The sequence below is a fragment of the Haliaeetus albicilla genome, chromosome 4, assembly GCF_947461875.1.
Source record: "Haliaeetus albicilla chromosome 4, bHalAlb1.1, whole genome shotgun sequence".
NCBI classification, from domain to species: Eukaryota; Metazoa; Chordata; class Aves; order Accipitriformes; family Accipitridae; genus Haliaeetus; species Haliaeetus albicilla.
In genome coordinates this window covers 46,508,794-46,526,355 of record NC_091486.1, presented here as the reverse complement: position 1 = coordinate 46,526,355, position 17,562 = coordinate 46,508,794, and the positions used below count along the sequence as shown (strand labels likewise).

Sequence of the window (17,562 nt, the reverse complement as noted above, 5' to 3'; positions counted from 1 at the left end):
GAATCTCCCCCCCAAGGGCCCGGCTCCATCTCCCTGTGTGTACAAACAACAGCGAGGCGCCCGTTTGGGGCGAGTGGCTGTTTATAGCTACGACACGCCGTCCAGCTCGTGTTGCTGCTCAAGCTTTGAGGTCAACTCGTCCCCGCTTGTCCCCTAACAACTCATGACTTGCATTAACACACCTGCAGTGTCAGGGACACACACAACCACACACAGCTCTTCCACCACCTCCTCGGGTGGTTTCAAAGTTATTTAAAGAGCTCTTTAATGACTGTAAAAGCCCCCAGCACGGGTTAGGAAATTGGAGCTATGGAGGCGGGGAGCAGCGGCGATGCCCTGTCGTTGATCCTCTGCGATAGGATGTGTCTGCTCTGCCCCAAAATGCCACCCCTGGGTGCCCAGGGCACCCCAGCACCCAGTGAGCCACAGGCTGCGGTCACCGATTGCCATCTAGTGGTGACAGGCTGGCGGGTGGCCCTCACCCACGAAGCTCCAGCAAAAGGAGAAAAAACCAAACCCAACCTTTTTCTCCCCAAACCCAGCTTCTTTTGCACAGGGGAGATTTCCCTGCCAGGGAGCGGGCAAAGGGACAGCTCAGAGCCCCAGTGCCAAACAAACTCCGCAGCTGCCCGGCCCCACTACAGGCTCATTTTGGGCAGGCAGGCTGGGAAATCCAGACTTAGCAGAAAACAGGTTGATAGGAATATTACACTTTTGGGGCTGCCTACTCTCCAGCCGCCTGCCTGCACCTGCCCAAACTCACTGGTACCTTGCAACGCATACCATCAAATGGCCACCTTCAAAGCCACACAGGGCTCCTCACACCACCTGGCCCTGCACATTTGCCTGAGGGGGCCTGCCCACGCAGAGGGCCCACCTTGCGCAACATCGAGACGACCACGCTGGGCCTGTTCCCTGTGGAGAAACCCAGCTGCCATCATGGCGGCTGCTCGATGCCAGGGCCTACTGGCGTGCCTGGGGCTGTGGGCAACCTTGGCGGGGGTGGGGGGAACCGAAGCCCTCAGGGGCACACAGGGTAGTGGAACAGGGCCCTTTAACCCTCACGGAGCCGTAGAATCGGCCCCTCACAGCATCCCTCCTCCCGCCATCCCCGCACTGTCATGGCGGCGCAGCTGAGGAGAGGGGAAAGGAGGAGGAGCGGAACAGAAGGCGGCGCCACGTGACCCACTCCCCCACATCTACGCATGCGCAGTCCCCGCGCCGCGCATGTGCCGTGGCGCCGTCGGTGGGCGGAGGAGGTGGGGGGGGCGACGCCGCTTCCGCCCGGTGCCAAGATGGCGGCGCCCTTTGTCTGGTCGGTGTCACGGTGAGCGCTGCGGGCGGCGATGTGAGGCCCCCGCCGGGCCCGGCATGGCAGGTAGCGGTGGGGGTGGCGAAGGGGAACCCGGGGAGGGGCTGGGAGGGGGCTGGAGGGCCTGAGGAGGAGGGGCCTTGGGCGGAGACGGGGACTGGGAGGGGAAGGGGGTTGCGGCCCAGCTGGCTGCTTGGGGGGTCCTCCCCAAAAAGGAGCCCTTTTGGGGGGCACCCCGGTGTGCGACCCCCGGTTTTTTTGAGGGGAGGCTGCGTGGGAGTCCCCCCGTCCCTTTAGCACCTCAGGGGTCCTGTGGCAGCTCTTTCCCCCCGGGTTTGCGCCCCCCACTCCGTGTGCCCCCCCCCCTTCAGGCCGCTGCCGGGCCCTGCGCTGAGGTCTAGGGCGGCTGTTGTGAGGGGAACGGGGAGCTGCTGGTGCTTGCAGGGGTCCTCGCCAGCCCACCCTCACCAGGGTGTCCATGTCTACTGTGGAGACATGTGTGTGTGTTCCCCGCCCCCCAGAGCCGTGGGGTGATTTGGAGCGAGGTCAGGAGCCAAGCCATGTCCCCCCATGCGTGGGGCAGCCACCATCCCCTCAGGATACGGTAAGACGTCTGCCGGGGACACGGCCCTGGCAGCCAACACAGCGTGAGACGAGTCCCCTGACGCCACACAAGCTGTCTACCTGCGCATCAAGGATGTCACCAACAGAAGAGTGGAGAAGACTTCAAAGTATCATGCAGCAGCTCAAGGAAAAAAAGGGTGTTTCCTCATCTTCTGGCATCTTTTTTTTGGCGTGATGACAGCCCATACTGGCTGTACGTGCCCTCTGCGGGCGTCACTTTTCGGGCACGGATGACGCATTTTGTGGACAAGCCGCATTTCCTTAATTGCATTTCTGCATCAGAAGCTTCTGCCAAAATTTCAGAGAATGGGCAGTGTTCTGAAGGCAGGTTTTTTGCAAGAAGATGAAGGTTTTGTAGTTCATCATCCGGACACCGCAGAAATGGGTGGTTTTCACGGCAGAGCTCAAGGTCTGGCGATGTCTCGGTGGCCCCGCTGGCTCTCTGCCTGCTGCAGCCCAGGGCTCCGGTTACCTGCGGGGAGCCCTGCCTGCACAGCCACATCAGGAGCTGCACAAGTGTATCCTTGGGCCTGAAAACTAAATAACCAAGGGATCTGCAGGGTGTCTGTTCGCTGGGGGGGGTCCAGAGCATCTCTGCTCATCTCACTCCTCGTATCTTTCTCCTTTTAGTTCCTCTTCATGTTTTTTTCCTGCCTGTTGTCATTTGTGATTATTTCCCCCCCGCCCTTACTTGAGCTGAACGTGAGCTCAACTTCTGGTTTCACTGCTGACCCCAAACTCCAGAGCCCTTTTCTGTTTCATAATTAGTCTTACTAGCACATCTGTACCTTGAATGCTCTGGTCAGATCAGCTCTTAACTTTATTTTTTTAACTGAAAATGTTGCAGAATCAGTTACTGGAAATGAGGACAGACTCCTCTTCGCAGAGACTGAAAGGATTAGGGCTGCTTTGTTCCCCAAGCTGACACACAAGAAGGGAGATGACGGTAGGCAGAAAGTAAACCCCCTCTTCCTTTTTATCTTCTCAGCATAAGAATGGATGGCTGGATGGTGACAGCATTGAAAGGCGACATTTAAACCACTACTTTTTTCCAATTTATTGAGGCTTTGGGAATTTTTTAATATGTAGACACTTGGGTGGCAGGTACAGGGAGAGGTTCATGTTATTAATAAGCAAAAGAGCTTAATGGAGCTCATGTGGGAAGCTCCCTGGGACCGTAGCTGCTGTATTTTTCTCTGCGAGCACATGCAGCAGGCGTGGGTATTCTCATAACAAAGCTTTTCCATGATTAATCGGGTAATGAGAGGCTTGACAGCCACGTGAGGAGGGGAAGCAGCTGTGTCTCAGCGTGCCTCCGACGAGGTGAAATCGGGGGGTGCCCGGTCCTGGGCTGGTGACATCGGACCGTGGTGCCTTTGACACAGAGGTTTGGGTTTTAAAATGGAGCTTTTCCTCCCGTTTCTTCCAGGATGGCTGCATAGAGACTGACTTGAGCACTGTGAAGAGGGAAGACTCCGGAGGAGAGCCGCAACTGTCTCACCCGCAGCCTTGGTCCTCCAGATATCTCCACTCCTTGCAGCGCAGGGGTGAGTTCAGGCATCGATCCTGACTTATCTTTGTTTTTCAGGCCAGGAGCTCTGACGCTTGTCCTTGGATCTTAAACAGCTGACAGCAATGGGTTTGCGCTAACAGGAGCTAATTTATTTAGTGGTCAGGTGGACCAGCAATGCCTGATCTGGTATTTGCCCTCCATGGATCCATCCCCAGATCCATCCCCATTTCAGTGCATCCCGTTTGGTCGGGGAAGGAGGCGGATCTCGGCACTGGAGCCGTAAACTGGCCCTGCCCAAGTGGTGGCAAGGAACCAAGTGGCATTTTGGGTGCACTGTGGGTTTTTTGATCCAGATATTTGGGATTTTTAAGGCTTGGAGTCAGGGATTTTAGTGTACAAAAGTGATCTCAGCGGCTGGGGGATGTTGGGTGCTGGGTTTGGGTGTGAGGGCAATACGCAGCTCATCCCAGCCTCTGCCCCGCTGCACTTGCGTGCCCCGATGAAGCTGTAACGTGACATTACGGAGGAAACGGCAGAAAAGATGAAGTTTTTCAGGAGGAGTTGAGTTTCTTGGGATTTTGCTTCCTTTGCAAAGCTTGGGTGTGAAGCTGAGGCAAGTCCAATTGGGGAGCGATAAAAATCATCATTCAGATGCAAAGTGCCTCCTACAAATTACTGAAAATAGCCTTTTAGTGCATCAAACCGTCGTGATTTCTCAGGTCCTGCTGTGCAGAGCTTTCCGAGCACAGAAGGCAGCATTGTTTGTCCTGCTGGGAAAATCCTTCCCTTTTTTTCCAGAGCTTCCTTTGCAAATGTTACAGGGTCATATGTATGCGGGGGTTTAGACAGATTTTGATACAAATACTGATTTTTCTGGCTCTCAAGGGATATATTTTGGGACAGGCTGTGGGCGTTTGATTAAAAACTACCCCGTGTTTTGGAGAGCTGGGGGAAAGTCGTGGAGGTGAGTTAATTGCAAACACAAACAGCATTTTTTGAGAGTGAAACTTTGTCCGCATGTGATACAATGCTGTCGGTGGTGTCTGGGCTTCTCGTCCCCGCCTGGAATGATTTTAGAAGCCGAATCTATCCTTGGGCAGATCTTTCACTGAGCATGTTGCTAGCACCCACAGCAGACAGGAGGAGGCTCCCTCTGCCCACGGTGCTCGCCTGCTGCGCACTTGTGCACGCTGGAACAGATCTGGAGGAAAGGACATGCTCGCAGCTGCTTGAAAGTGGATCCAAACCCTTCACCTTTTGCCAACCTGAGACTCCATGCTGTTTTTAAGAGCTGGTAAAGTGGAAAAGCAACCGCTGTGGGCTGGAAACCTTCAGAGAGACACCAAATACCAACTTAGCATGGAAACCAAGAGTATTTCCATGGCCATAACCTTGCTTCTTCCAGCATCCAGAGCTTTAGGGACTTCCTGGCCTGGCAGATTGAACAATAACTGTGGACAGTCCCCATTTGCTTTCTCCTCCTTCCTTGCTCCCAAGCAATGAAGTGATCCCTTCAGACTGCACAGGAATCATTTTTGGAAAATGAAGCTTAGCGAAAACCCTTCATTCTCTACCCTGTGCCTTGCAAGTGCAGCTCAGGAGAAAACCCAACATGTGGCAGCAGGTCAAGCTCGTGGTGCCTCTCAACCTTTGCCGACAAGGACCTCATTGGAAAATGGGAAATGGGCTTTTGCAGTGTTTCCAGGAGTTTGCAGCTTTCCTCAGGCAAAGTCGTGCTTTGAGCAGGGAGAACTCCCTCCAAACACACAATAAAATAATAAAAATCCCTCCATATCATGATGCAAGCGCCTAAAATGAGCAGGAGCTTGAAGATTTAGATGAATGCTTTCCGCGCTGTGCCTTCGGCGGGAGCGGTAGCACCACCTACTCGCTGAAGGGATGATGGCACTTGTGTTTGCAGAGACAACAGGGTTCCTGCTCACAGCTTGGGCCGGTTGAAGAGCAATAAACGTATTTTAAATGCTGTTAGGATGGCAAAAAAATATATTGGCTGTTCAATCAACTCTTTCTCTAGGCCCATGTTGGCATTGTGGCTGTCATAGGAGAGGTTTTGAGGTTGTTTTTGGTGGGGGAGGCAGGTGGCTGTAGTGAGGAGCTGAAATTAGGCTTTTTGGGCCACATTTTTTAACTAACAAGGTGGTTGGGTTGTGGTTGATCCGTGGGTTTTGGGTCTGTCCTGCTTCGTGGCCCTTTCCAACGCGGTGTCGGCACCCACCTCACCCCCCTCCTGGGATTTTTTTTTTTCTCCCTGCAGCCATGGATTTCCCCCAGCACAGCAAGCAAGTCCTGGAACAGCTGAACCAGCAGCGGCAGCTGGGTTTGCTGTGTGACTGCACCTTCGTGGTGGACGGCATCGACTTCAAGGCCCACAAAGCCGTGCTGGCAGCCTGCAGCGAGTATTTCAGGATGCTTTTTGTTGACCAGAAGGACGTGGTGCACCTCGACATCAGCAATGCGGCAGGTAGGCAGAGGCTTATCCGATATTGCCCTGAGCTACTTAAATGAAGTGGTTTTGTGCCCAGGGTTTGAGGGAGGCTCTTCAGCCTGTTATTTCGTACACTTTGGGCTTTTGAAAATTGTGCATCCGAGAGGTGGGAGCTCATCTATGGTTGTGTTGCCTCCCTTGCAGGCCTGGGTCAGGTTTTGGAATTCATGTACACGGCTAAGCTAAGCCTAAACCCCGACAACGTGGAAGATGTGCTGGCTGTGGCGGGTTTCCTCCAGATGCAGGAGATCGTCAGTGCTTGCAACGCTCTCAAGTCTCTTGCCGTGCCGGCAGAAAGCCTCACCGAGAGCCAGCAGCCCCCCGCCGAGATCGGTATGTAGCCACCTCTCTTTCCCTCATCCAAGGAGACTCAAAATTGCTCCACAAAGCAGTCACCCTCTCTGGCCCCCATCCAAACCCATGTGCTGGGTCCATCTGGTGCGCAAGGATGTCTGGATGGGGTTTGATCCCCTTGTGCGGCACCAGCAGTTGAAGAGCTGATGCTGCTTTGAATCTTTATGGGATCTGGGGATCCTTCTAGCAGCCCTTGGGGTGCCCCTGCGCAGGCAGCAAAAGCTGGAGCACTTGCCTCTTCCCTCGCAGCAGCTAACAAGGCAACCGTTGAAGACAAGACGTCAGCGGCAGAAGCACTGGGTGATACTGACAAAATAAAACCAGTTCCTCCCAACCTGGAGGTGAAGGAAGAGACGCCCATGGCTGCAGCAGCACAGCCTGAGGCACAGACGGAGCACCTGGGTGGCCAAGAAGGTGAGCCACCAAGGGATGACACCCAAAATCCCTCTGTCACCCCCCCTTGCCCCCACAACACACCCTGTCCTGCTGCTGGACTCCGCTATGTGGAGCCTGCGTGTTTCCTCGAGTGAGCCCGAGACACTCTGTTGTTCATAGGGGCAGATGCTGCCATCCAAGAGGGCCCCAATGCTGAATTTCCCAGCCACCCTCAGCCAGTGGAGAACGTGGTTGGCAGCAGCAGCCTCGCAGCGAAAGGCAACATCTCTCGGGGTGCCGAAACGGGAGGTGTGTCTGTGAGTGAGGGCGGTGGCAAGGACTTTGCTGCCTGCCTATTTCCTTCAGCAGGGCTGAAACAAAGCCGGGCAAGGGTTGAAGCCTTGTTTTCCATGCAATTAATTTTGTTAGTGTGAGTTTTGCTGTGCAAACACCGTCTCCCGCAAGTTGCGGAGCTCACAGGAGCAGTTTTTCTTGGGGCAGAGCTAGGAGAGGTTGGGAAGTGCTCCTCTGTCTGCACAGACTTTTGGATTTTAGGGCTAATAAACTGCAAATCCAAACTGACGCCAGGCAGGGGTCTCAGTGCCTGTGTCTCGTGCGATGGAGTACCAGGATTTCCCCGAGTACAGTAGGGGAGGTCTAATCCCCATCGCCTTAAACCCAGGCTTAGAGTTAGGAAGTACAGGTGGGTTTTGTGTCTCTGATGCTGCTCCCAATCTTTAGCATCCTCGTTTTCTAACTGCCTACAGAGATGGAGCTGGAAGGGAAGGAGGAAGAGGGGGACATGACAGCAGAGGAAGAAGAGGAGGCTAAAATCCCTGAGGAAGAGCAGCCCCGGTTAGAAAATGGAGAAAATGCCGAAGATAACGAATCAGGGAGCACCGATTCTGGGCAGGAAAACTCGGGTGAAACCCGTCTGCTGCGTTCGGGTACTTACAGCGACAGGACTGAGTCGAAAGCCTACGGCTCTGTCACGCACAAGTGTGAGGTGAGGCTGGCCGTGGCCCCGAGCGGGGTCTCCAGTCCCTTGGAGACACCGGGCGTCACCAGCCGCACCTGCGCCTGTCTCTCTCCATCCCTAGGACTGCGGGAAGGAGTTTACCCACACCGGTAACTTCAAGCGGCACATCCGTATCCACACCGGCGAGAAACCCTTCTCCTGCAGGGAGTGTAACAAAGCCTTCTCTGACCCAGCTGCATGCAAAGCCCACGAGAAGACGCACAGGTACGGCAACACCGGGGACCGAGAGGTGCCACCGGGTCGAGTTGAGTGGAGAAAAGCTTGTGCCGATGCCAGTAGCTGGCTGAGGGCATAAGGGTTTGAGCAAGAGGCCGGTGCAGCAGCCGACACCACTCTGCCTCTCGCACCCATCCGGAGGGATCGGTGTTGCAGGGTTGGAGACTCCCAGCAGCTCGTTTGGATGGCACCAGCTGCGAAAAGACACTGGCAGCACCAAAAAATGTAGCTTTTGCTGCAAAAGATCAAAGTCCTTGTGAAATCCATCAGCATGTTGGGGTGGTCTGGGAGGAGATGAACTTTCTGCCCTTGTCCTTTCCTTTTGCATTGCTTCAGGACATCCTGTGGGATCCGGATGGGTTTAGCTGGGGTGGTGGAGCTTGGAGCAGGGTGGTGAGAGCTCAGCATGCTGGTTCTTCCCCTGCTGGGTGTGACAGTCCTGCCTCCCCCACAGCCCGTTGAAGCCCTACGGCTGCGAAGAGTGCGGGAAGAGCTACCGCCTCATCAGCCTGCTGAACCTTCACAAGAAACGGCACACGGGGGAGGCCAAATACCGCTGTGATGACTGCGGCAAGCTCTTCACCACCTCCGGCAACCTCAAGCGGCACCAGCTGGTCCACAGCGGAGAGAAACCGTACCAGTGTGACTACTGCGGGCGCTCCTTCTCCGATCCCACCTCTAAAATGCGGCACCTGGAGACCCACGACACCGACAAGGAGCACAAGTGTCCCCACTGCGACAAGAAATTCAACCAGGTGAGTTGGGTGAGGGGGGAAGAGCCGGACCCAGAGCTGTTCAGATCCCTCTGGAGGGAGATGGGGGTGATGTGGGGGGGCTCTCTGCATCCCTCTGTCTGTCACCAGGTGGGGAACTTGAAGGCTCACTTGAAAATTCACATCGCAGATGGGCCCCTGAAGTGTCGGGAGTGCGGCAAACAGTTCACCACTTCAGGTAGCGCGGGGTTGGTAGGTGGTGAGGTGCAAGTGACAGAGGTTTGGCTGACCTGGGGGAGGGGACAGGGACCACTCTGTGGGGGGTTTGCAGCCAGAGGAAGGATTTCATCCTGGGCACAGGAGGGTTTAAACCTCTTAACTGTGTTGCCACGGTTATAGTGCATAAATTTCTCCCCCTTCTGTGGGGCCGGGCTGGTGTCCCTCCATGGGATCGCAGCCCAGGGATGCTCCTGGAAGGAGCCCTTGATCCAGCTTTTGGGAACGGGGACATCTCCTCTCATCTCCCCAAATGGCTGTAGAGCCAGAGGGGTCTGGACAAGCCCGACGGAGTCTCTCCATCCCCTCAAAAATGGGATCCTTGTTCTGGCTGTCCCCGCCACCACATTATCGCCTGATCCTTGGCTCTGGGCGAGGTGCAGCCAGCTTCCCTTGATCCCTGCAGGGTTTCTGCTCCGTAAATAGTGACAGGCTTTCCCAAGGGAGCTACTGGGTCGCTGGGAGGGGTGGAGGGAGGGAGCTGATGTCCCTGTGCCACCCAGCTGAGCCTCCTCTGCTCTCAGGCAACCTGAAACGGCACCTCCGAATCCACAGCGGGGAGAAACCCTACGTCTGTGTCCACTGCCAGCGTCAATTCGCCGACCCCGGGGCACTGCAGCGACACGTCCGCATCCACACTGGTAGGGACGCAGCTCTGCTCTTTCCCCAAGGGATTTTGGGAGCCCACATGGTCGCCGTCCCTGGGTTGTTGATCCACACACACGTTTCCCTTTTCTCCTGCAGGAGAGAAGCCGTGCCAGTGCTTGATCTGCGGGAAAGCCTTCACCCAAGCGAGCTCCCTCATTGCCCACGTGCGCCAGCACACGGGGGAGAAGCCCTACGTCTGTGAACGCTGTGGCAAGAGGTGAGGGTCCACCCCCTGAAATTCGGGGGGGAGCACCTCCACACACCCTCTATGGCTGGGTGCTGTTCTGGCACTTGGTTGTGGAGGGTGGATGGAGGTGCCCGGATGTTATCACTGGGGACAGGGATCGTGGTGACCATTGTTTGTCCCCTTCAAGGTTCGTGCAGTCAAGCCAACTGGCCAACCACATCCGCCATCATGATAATATCCGACCCCACAAATGCACCGTCTGCAACAAAGCCTTCGTTAACGTGGGCGATCTCTCCAAACACATCATTATCCACACCGGTGGGTACTGCGAGGACTCCCTGACAGCCCCCCAAATCATTAACAGCCCCCCAAATCTTGAACCACCCCCACATTTCTCATCTCTTCCCCAGGGGAGAAGCCATTCCTGTGCGACAAGTGTGGCCGGGGCTTCAACCGGGTGGACAACCTGCGTTCCCATGTGAAGACAGTCCATCAGGGCAAGGCGGGCATCAAAATCCTTGAGCCTGAGGAAGGCGACGAGGTCAACATCGTCACAGTGGCTTCTGATGACATGGTGACACTGGCCACCGAGGCGCTGGCTGCCACTGCTGTCACACAGCTCACGGGTGAGCTGGGGGGATCCCAGGAACCATCCCGAAAAGGAAACTTATCCATGGGGTGCAGCTTGGGGGTCTTGGAGCCATCCCAAAGGAGCTTGGAGTCTTATCTGTGGGGTGCAACGCCCTTTGCTGTGGCCTGAGGCTGGGAAATGTCACCCCCAGGCTGGAGTCTCCTCCCAAAAACCATGAGGGGCAAAATCCAGCCAGGATCTGCCCCCGCATCTCTTCGCATCCCCCTCGCCATCGCCTTCCCCCTTCTCTCCCCCCGCAGTGGTCCCTGTAGCGGCCGCAGTGACGGCAGACGAGACCGAAGCACTTAAAGCCGAGATCACCAAAGCGGTGAAGCAAGTGCAAGAAGCAGGTGAGGAGATGGAGAAGGCAGGGAGGGGGGGGTGTCAGCCGGTTCCTGCCCCACCCCACCCCCTCACCCCAGGGTCATCATCCCGTCGTTCCCACCTCTCCCAACCTTTTTCCTTGCAGACCCCAACACCCAGATCCTCTACGCCTGCGATTCCTGCGGGGAAAAATTCCTGGATGCTACCAGCCTGGCGCAGCACGTCCGTATCCACACGGCCCAAGCCCTCGTCATGTTCCAGGCCGACACAGACTTTTACCAGCAATATGGAACTGCTGCTGCTTGGCAAACGGAGCAGGTCATTCCCGCCGGAGAACTCCTCTTCCGAACCCGCGACGGCCCCCCCGAACCCCCCACCGCCCCCCTGGCCCCCGCACCCACAACCGGGGAGGGTCAGCCCCCTGCAGAGTGACTCCCCCTCGCCTTTATTTAAAAGACAGCTGCTTGGAAATGGTGTAAAAAGTGTATTTCTGGAAGGAAAAAGATGGAATAAATTGCAATATTTTCTAATGGCTGATGCTCGGGAGGGGGCGGGGAGGGCTGGGCGCTGCAGCCATTTTGTAGCCCTGCCCCCCCAGATGATGCTTTGGGTCTGGTCCTGCTGCAAAGGGAAGAAGGGGTTCCTGCAGAGCTGGAGCCTATCAGGGATTAATGAAATACTCGTTTAATTGCTAACAAGGGTGCGATCCATTGAAAATGGGGATAATTGAGACGATAAAGGTAAAAAAGGTGCACTTCCCAAGAGTGGCCAATGGCCATTTTGGGTTAAAGTGAGGGGAGATCCTTGCCCCCCCACCCCTGGGCTGAGGGCAGGCAGGGCTGGAGGCAGAGGAGAGCCTGGTTTGGGTTAAAAAAAAGGACAAAAAGGTGCTGCTGCTGCCCCAGCACCAAGGCAGGGGTGCTGTGAGGCCAGCCCTGCCCTGCCCTGCCCACAGGGGACCCCCCCCCAGGCTGTGCTGCCACAGAGGGGTAGGACTGGGGGGGGGGGGGGGGGGTGTCCCAGGGTCAGGGGACATGCAGCTGTCTGTGTGTCTGTCCCCATCCCTGTTACCCCATGTGGGTGCTGCGGGGTGGGGGGGGCGGGCAGGGCTCTAGGGAGGTCAGCACTGGCTCCAGCCCTGTTCCTTGTCCCCCTCAGGGCTGGAGCTGAGGGGATGCTGTGTCCCCCAATGCGGGGGGAGGCGGGGGGGCACGGGGACACCCAACCAGAGCATGGGGTCCAGGCTGAGGGACCCTGGGGGGCTCCGCAGGGGGAAGGGGCTCTTCTCAGGGTGCCCTGGGGCACAAACCCACCTGGGGAGGGGGGTCCTAGGGACCCTCAAGTTAGGACCAGGCCTGAACCCCACCCCAGCACCCTGGGGAGGGTGATGGGGATAGACACATGGATGGGTGCATGGGTGGACACACAGCTGGATGTCAAGCCAGACATACAGCCTCCCTCCTTGGGGCCACCCGTGGGCGGGATCAGACACTTTACCCCCACTGTAGGCCATGTGTCCATCTGTCCATGCACCCATCTGTGTGTCTGGAGCCAGGATTGGGCCTGAAAGCCTTCCCCCCCACCAGTGCCCCGGGGTGAGTGAGGGACACACGGACGGTTGTGTAACTGTGTCCAGCTGGATGTGCAACCCCTGCTCTGTTCCCCCAGTGCCCCAGGTGGGGTAATGGGGATGGGTATGGAGGCACAGACAGACGGACACATGGACAGTTGCATGTCCACCTGGAGACAGTTGCTCATCCAGCTGGACACATGGACAGTTGCATGGATGGCTGGACAGCTGTATGGACAGGTGCCCATCTGGCCGGACACACAGACAGTTCCACATCCAGCTGGACACACAGACGGGTGACCGTCCAGCTAGAAACATGGATGGGTGCACAATTGCACATCCGGCCGGACGGATGGACAGTTGCAGCTCCAGATAGATGGATGGCTGTACATCCGTACGGACAGTTGCACGTACAGCCAGACACACAGATGAGCGGATGGCTGGGTGCATGGTGGGTGTGACAGACAGTTGCAGGGTCATCCAGACAAACAGACAGCTGTCCATCCAACCGGACACACTGACAGTGGCAGACTGCCAGACACATAGACACGTACACGTCCAGCTGGACACACAGACAGCTGTGCAGATGGACAGACACCGGCCCAGCCAGATACTTGCCTGCTCCTCCACCCCACACCACAATTGCCCCCAAAATGGAACTTTTTGCCCCAAAACCCGGCAATTTCACACCCCTGCCCTACCCCCACCACACCCCTTCCCTGCCCCCACTTGTGGGCAGGATCAGACCCTTGGGCCCCCCCATTAGCTGTGTGTCCGTCTGTCCATGTGTCCATCCCCATGTCTGTCATCAACCCTGGGGCGCTGGGAAGGGTTCAGGCCCAATCCTGGCTCTAGACACATGGACAGGGTGGGGCACAGGGAGATGGACACACAGACAGGATGGTGGGGGCCCAAGGGTCTGATCCTGCCCATGAGTGGGGCGAGGGAGGGGTGTGGTGGGGCGGGGTGTGAAATTGCTGTTTTTCAGAGTGGGGCCTTTGGGGCAAAAAGTCCATTTGGGGGCATTTGTGCTGGGGCAAGGGGGTGGAGGAGTCGAGTGTCCAGCTGTCTGTCCGTACAACTGTATATGTTCGTACAACTGTCCATCTGGAAGTACAACCCCTGCTCTGTGTGTCCGTTCCCCCCCCCCGCAGATCCCCCAAACCCACCAGTGCCCCGGTGGGTAACAGCGGTGGGACAGACACATGGACGGGTACACGTCCAGATGGACACACTGACAGTTGTTCGTACCACTGGACACACAGACAGTCAGACGTCCAGCCGGACTCATGGATGGGTGTGCAGTTGTATGTTCAGCTGGACACACGGACAGTTGCAGCTCTGGACAGACTGCTGTATGTCCAGATGGACAGTTGCATGTACAGCTGGACACACGGACGAGTGGATGAGTGGGTGTGACAGACAGTTGCAAGGTCATCCAGACAAACGGACAGCTGTCCATCCATCCAGCCAGCCAGCCAGTGGCAAACTGCTGGACACATGGACAAGTACACATCCAGCCCGACACAGGGACAGTTGTACATCCAGCCAGACACATGGACAGACGGACAGATGCCCACCCAGCTGGCCACTCACCTCCTCCATTCCATACCACAATTGCCCCCAAAAAGGAAGTTTTTGCCCCAAAGGCCTGGCTCCAAAACCCAGCAATTTCACACCCCTGCCCAGCCCCTGCCATAACCCTCCCCTGCCCCGACTCGTGGGCAGGATCAGACCCTTGGGCTCCTCCATTATCTGCGTGTCCATCTGTCCATGCCCTGTCCGTGTGGCCATCCCTATGTCTGTCACCCACCCTGGGGCCCTGGGAAGTGTTCAGGCCCAATCCTGGGTCCAGACACACGGACAGGGGCATGGACAGATGGACACACGGACAGGATGGTGGGGCGCCCCAAGGGTCTGATCCTGCCCACAAGTGGGGGGGCAGAGGATGGGTGTAGTGGGGCGGGGGAGGGGTGTGAAATTGCTAGTTTTCAGAGTAGGGCCTTTGGGGCAAAAAGCCCATTTTTGGGGCATTTGTGCTGGGGGGGGTGGAGGAGACAAGTGTCTGTCTGGGCAGGCGTCTGTGTATCTGGACGACCCTGCAACTGTCACACCCACCCATGCACCCAGCCATCCACTCGTCTGTGTGTCTGGCTGTACATCAACTGGCCGTCTGTCCATCCAGACATACAGCAGGCTGTCTGTCCAGAGCTGCAACTGTCCATCTGTCCAGCTGGACACGCACCCATCCATGTTTCCAGCTGGACGCTCACCCGTCTGTGTGTCCGGCTGGATGTGCCACTGTCTGTCCCTCCAGCTGGACGTGCAGCTGTCTCGAGGGATGACAACCACCCATCCGTCCGTGTGTCCAGCTGGACGCACAACCATCTGTGAGTCCAGCTGGACGTCTGACTGTCCATGTGTCCAGTGGTATGAACAACTGTCTGTGTGTCCATCCAGACCTGCACCCGTCCGTGTGTCTGTCCCACTCCCGTTACCCCACCCAGGGCACTGGGGGGGTCTGGGGGATCTGGGGGAGGGACAGAGCAGGGGTTGTATTTCCAGACAGACAGACAAGACAGTTGTACGTACATATGGGCGTTTGTACCTACAGCTGGATGCACATATGGTTGTATGGACAGCTGGACAGACGCCTGCCCAGCCAGAGATTCGTTTCCTCCACCCTCCCAGCATAAATGCCCCCAAAATGGACTTTTTTGCCCCAAAGGCCCCATTCTGAAAACCAGCAATTTCACACCCCTCCCCTGCCCCCACTCGTGGGCAGGATCAGACCCTTGCCCCCCCCAATCTGTCCATGTGTCTATGCACCCATCCACGTGTCTGTCAGTCCATTCCTCCCATCTCCACCCTCCCCCATCCCCCCAGGCACTGGGTGGGTGGGGGGGCAGGTCTAAGGCCCAATCCTGACCCCAGGACCCCCCATTCGTCGTCCCCCATGGCAGCGCAGCCTGGGGGTCCCCTGTGGGATGTCCCCAGCCGAGATCCCAGGCCCCGGGGGGGGGGAGGATTGCGGCTGGGCTCTCACCCCCCTGCCTTGATGTTAGGGCATCAGCAGCACCTTTTTTGTCCTTTTTTTAACCCAAAATGGGCTCTCCCCTGCCTCCATCCCCAGCATGGGGCAGTGGGGCGAGGGTCACCCGTCTTTCACCCCAAAACCCCACAGGTGGGGTCCAGACCCCCAAATTTTCTCATAAATTTCCTTTTTTACCACATCTTCTTGATTTTTAACCCATTTGCACCACCCCTGGTGATTAACCAAGGGTTTTGGTGGCTCCCACCAGCCCCTGGCACCACTTCCCTCCTGTGCCAGAGCCCAGTCTGCTTTTGGGTGGTAAAGCAGTGAAAAACGTGAAGTCTGGCTCTTGTTTTTTAAAGCATGGTGAATAACAAAATTCAGGTGGTTTTTTTTCACAAGTAGTTGGCACCTATCAAAATTAAAAGCATAAAAAAATTGCAACTTTGGTTTTCAACAAATATTTACGACACAAAAGGAAAAGAAACAAAGATTTGATTTACTCTGACAAAATTATCTTTTTTTTCCTTTTTTTTTTTTAAACAAAAGATTAGTGACGACTCCTGGGGGAGCCCCCAAACCTCCTTCCGCACCCCCCCCATCCCAAACAGCCAAGGGACGAGATCCAGGCGCCGAGGTGTTTTGTATTTTTTAATAAAGTTTGTAATCCAATGGACACACAAAACAAAACTGCGCTGAGAAAAAAACAGTTCCATAAATTAATAAGTGTTAGGGAAGGCGAAGGGGCGGGGGAAGAGGGGGGGGTCGAAAGTCTTTTGTACAAGTGTATAACACTTCCACAGTTCATGAGACGAGGGGGGGGGGGGCATGTTTAAATGAAGCGCACTTACAAATGAGTGACAATACAAAGTCTGAGTATGAAAATAAGATTTTCTCTGAAAACACATTTTTGGCACAGATTAAAAAAAAATGTATGTTGTGGGGATTTGATTTTTTTTCCTTTTTTTTTTAAAGTCAGTATTATATATATTTATATATATTATATATATATTTATATATACACACACCCACTGAGTTCTGCATATCCCACCAGGAAGGAAAATAGCTCTCCCTTTTGTTTATTTTTTTTGTTTTGTATTTTCTTTTTTTTTTCAGTGTAAACTGTACATCCCAGATGAGGAGAAGACGGCTGCAGCAGGGGCAAGTGGAGGAGAGGAAGGTTCACATCCAAAAAAAAAAAAAAAAAAAAAAAAAACCAACAAAGGAAAAAAACCCAACCAGTAAAATAAAATAAAAAAGATAATGTGTGAAATGATCCTTGACCCACAAATTTCAGCAGAAGTCCCCAGGTCCTGCGTTTAGTCCACGGCGCGTGTTAATGTGTGTCAAGACATCCAGAACGTCACAGCGTGTCTCCAACTGTGCAAAGGTCCAAGTCACTAATTTAGTGCAAAGGCAGTTCAGGTTCTTTTTTATTTTTTTCCTTTTTTTTTTGTTAAAAAAAATAAGCCATCCTTTATCTTTTCCCCAAAAGGAGGCACAGAAACCCAATACCAGTCCGCCTGCTGAGTGCATCAGTTGTCCGTAAGCTAAAGCAATATGTAAACATACAAGGTAGCGGAACCACTACCCAGCAACAGTTTGATCGAGGCCGGTTAGGGCAGGAGGCTGGTAGTCTGGCAGCATTTTCTTGTTTCATTACTTTCTCTCTCTCTTTTTATTTGTTTTTATTTTAAAATTTTTTTTTGTGGTTTTTGTGGGCTTTTTTTGTTTTTTTTTTTTGTTTTTTTTTTTTGCTGCAGGGCCTTGGAAAAAAAAAATAAAGTCAGTAACCGGTAAACAGCTCATACCGACGCGATGACAATCATCAGGTGAGGAGAGATGTTGGAGATGCTGGCAAGGAGGTCCGGGGCTAGGCGGGACAGGTGGCTTTCTGAAAATTCGCAGGGTGGGAAGATCTGCAGAACGTAGGCAGGCTGCCAGGGAGAGAAGAAACACGGATAAGCGACAAACCAGGGTGAGGGCTGGCCTAAAATGTTTTAAAATGGGACATTCGGATGATCTTTTGGGTGCTTAAAGGCTCATAAACCAGCGCGCTTGTATAAAAAAGGAGAGGCTGTTCAGCAGCCTCAGGTGTGGTTCCCCAAGGTGGGGAGTTTTTCCACACCGGGGATGTAAGAGCTGGCTAGTTTTATTGCACAAGACAAAAAAAAATCCCATTAATTATCATTTCAGCAGTTGCTCCGAGCACTGACCACTCGTTCTGGGCCATTTACACC

The 17,562-nt window shown here is 55.0% G+C and overlaps 2 protein-coding genes and 1 long non-coding RNA gene across 9 annotated transcripts in view; 1 reads left to right on the top strand and 2 right to left on the bottom strand.

Moving 5' to 3' along the window:
- Positions 1-789: 789 nt before the first annotated feature.
- On the bottom strand, positions 790-1,129 carry LOC138685179 (uncharacterized). Its single transcript, XR_011324461.1, has 2 exons — positions 1,034-1,129; positions 790-915 (listed from the first exon to the last, which is right to left on the bottom strand). It is a non-coding gene; the product is annotated as an uncharacterized lncRNA (long non-coding RNA).
- Positions 1,130-1,246: 117 nt separating this feature from the next.
- Positions 1,247-11,248, top strand: ZBTB17 (zinc finger and BTB domain containing 17). Of its 4 annotated transcripts, none has more exons than XM_069780436.1 (17): positions 1,247-1,378; positions 2,784-2,882; positions 3,366-3,483; positions 5,725-5,931; positions 6,100-6,288; positions 6,562-6,723; positions 6,865-6,993; positions 7,452-7,690; positions 7,785-7,927; positions 8,394-8,694; positions 8,803-8,890; positions 9,453-9,569; positions 9,673-9,793; positions 9,951-10,081; positions 10,174-10,389; positions 10,655-10,744; positions 10,864-11,248. In XM_069780436.1, the coding sequence occupies exons 2-17, from the start codon at positions 2,877-2,879 to the stop codon at positions 11,148-11,150; spliced, it is 2,544 nt and encodes an 847-aa protein (XP_069636537.1). In that variant the 5' UTR covers positions 1,247-1,378; positions 2,784-2,876; the 3' UTR covers positions 11,151-11,248. The 4 variants fall into 4 exon arrangements, with proteins under 4 accessions (XP_069636537.1, XP_069636535.1, XP_069636538.1 ...); XM_069780434.1 differs by having other exon boundaries at positions 6,559-6,723; XM_069780435.1 differs by having other exon boundaries at positions 1,297-1,327; positions 6,559-6,723.
- Positions 11,249-16,858: 5,610 nt separating this feature from the next.
- Positions 16,859-17,562, bottom strand: part of SPEN (spen family transcriptional repressor) — a 71,602-nt gene continuing 70,898 nt past the window's right edge. For all 4 annotated transcript variants that reach the window (XM_069780386.1, XM_069780387.1, XM_069780388.1 and 1 more), the window contains one exon: positions 16,859-17,259. In XM_069780386.1, coding sequence (XP_069636487.1) covers positions 17,128-17,259 — 132 coding nt within the window. In that variant the 3' untranslated portion in view covers positions 16,859-17,127. The remainder of the gene's footprint in view (positions 17,260-17,562) is intronic.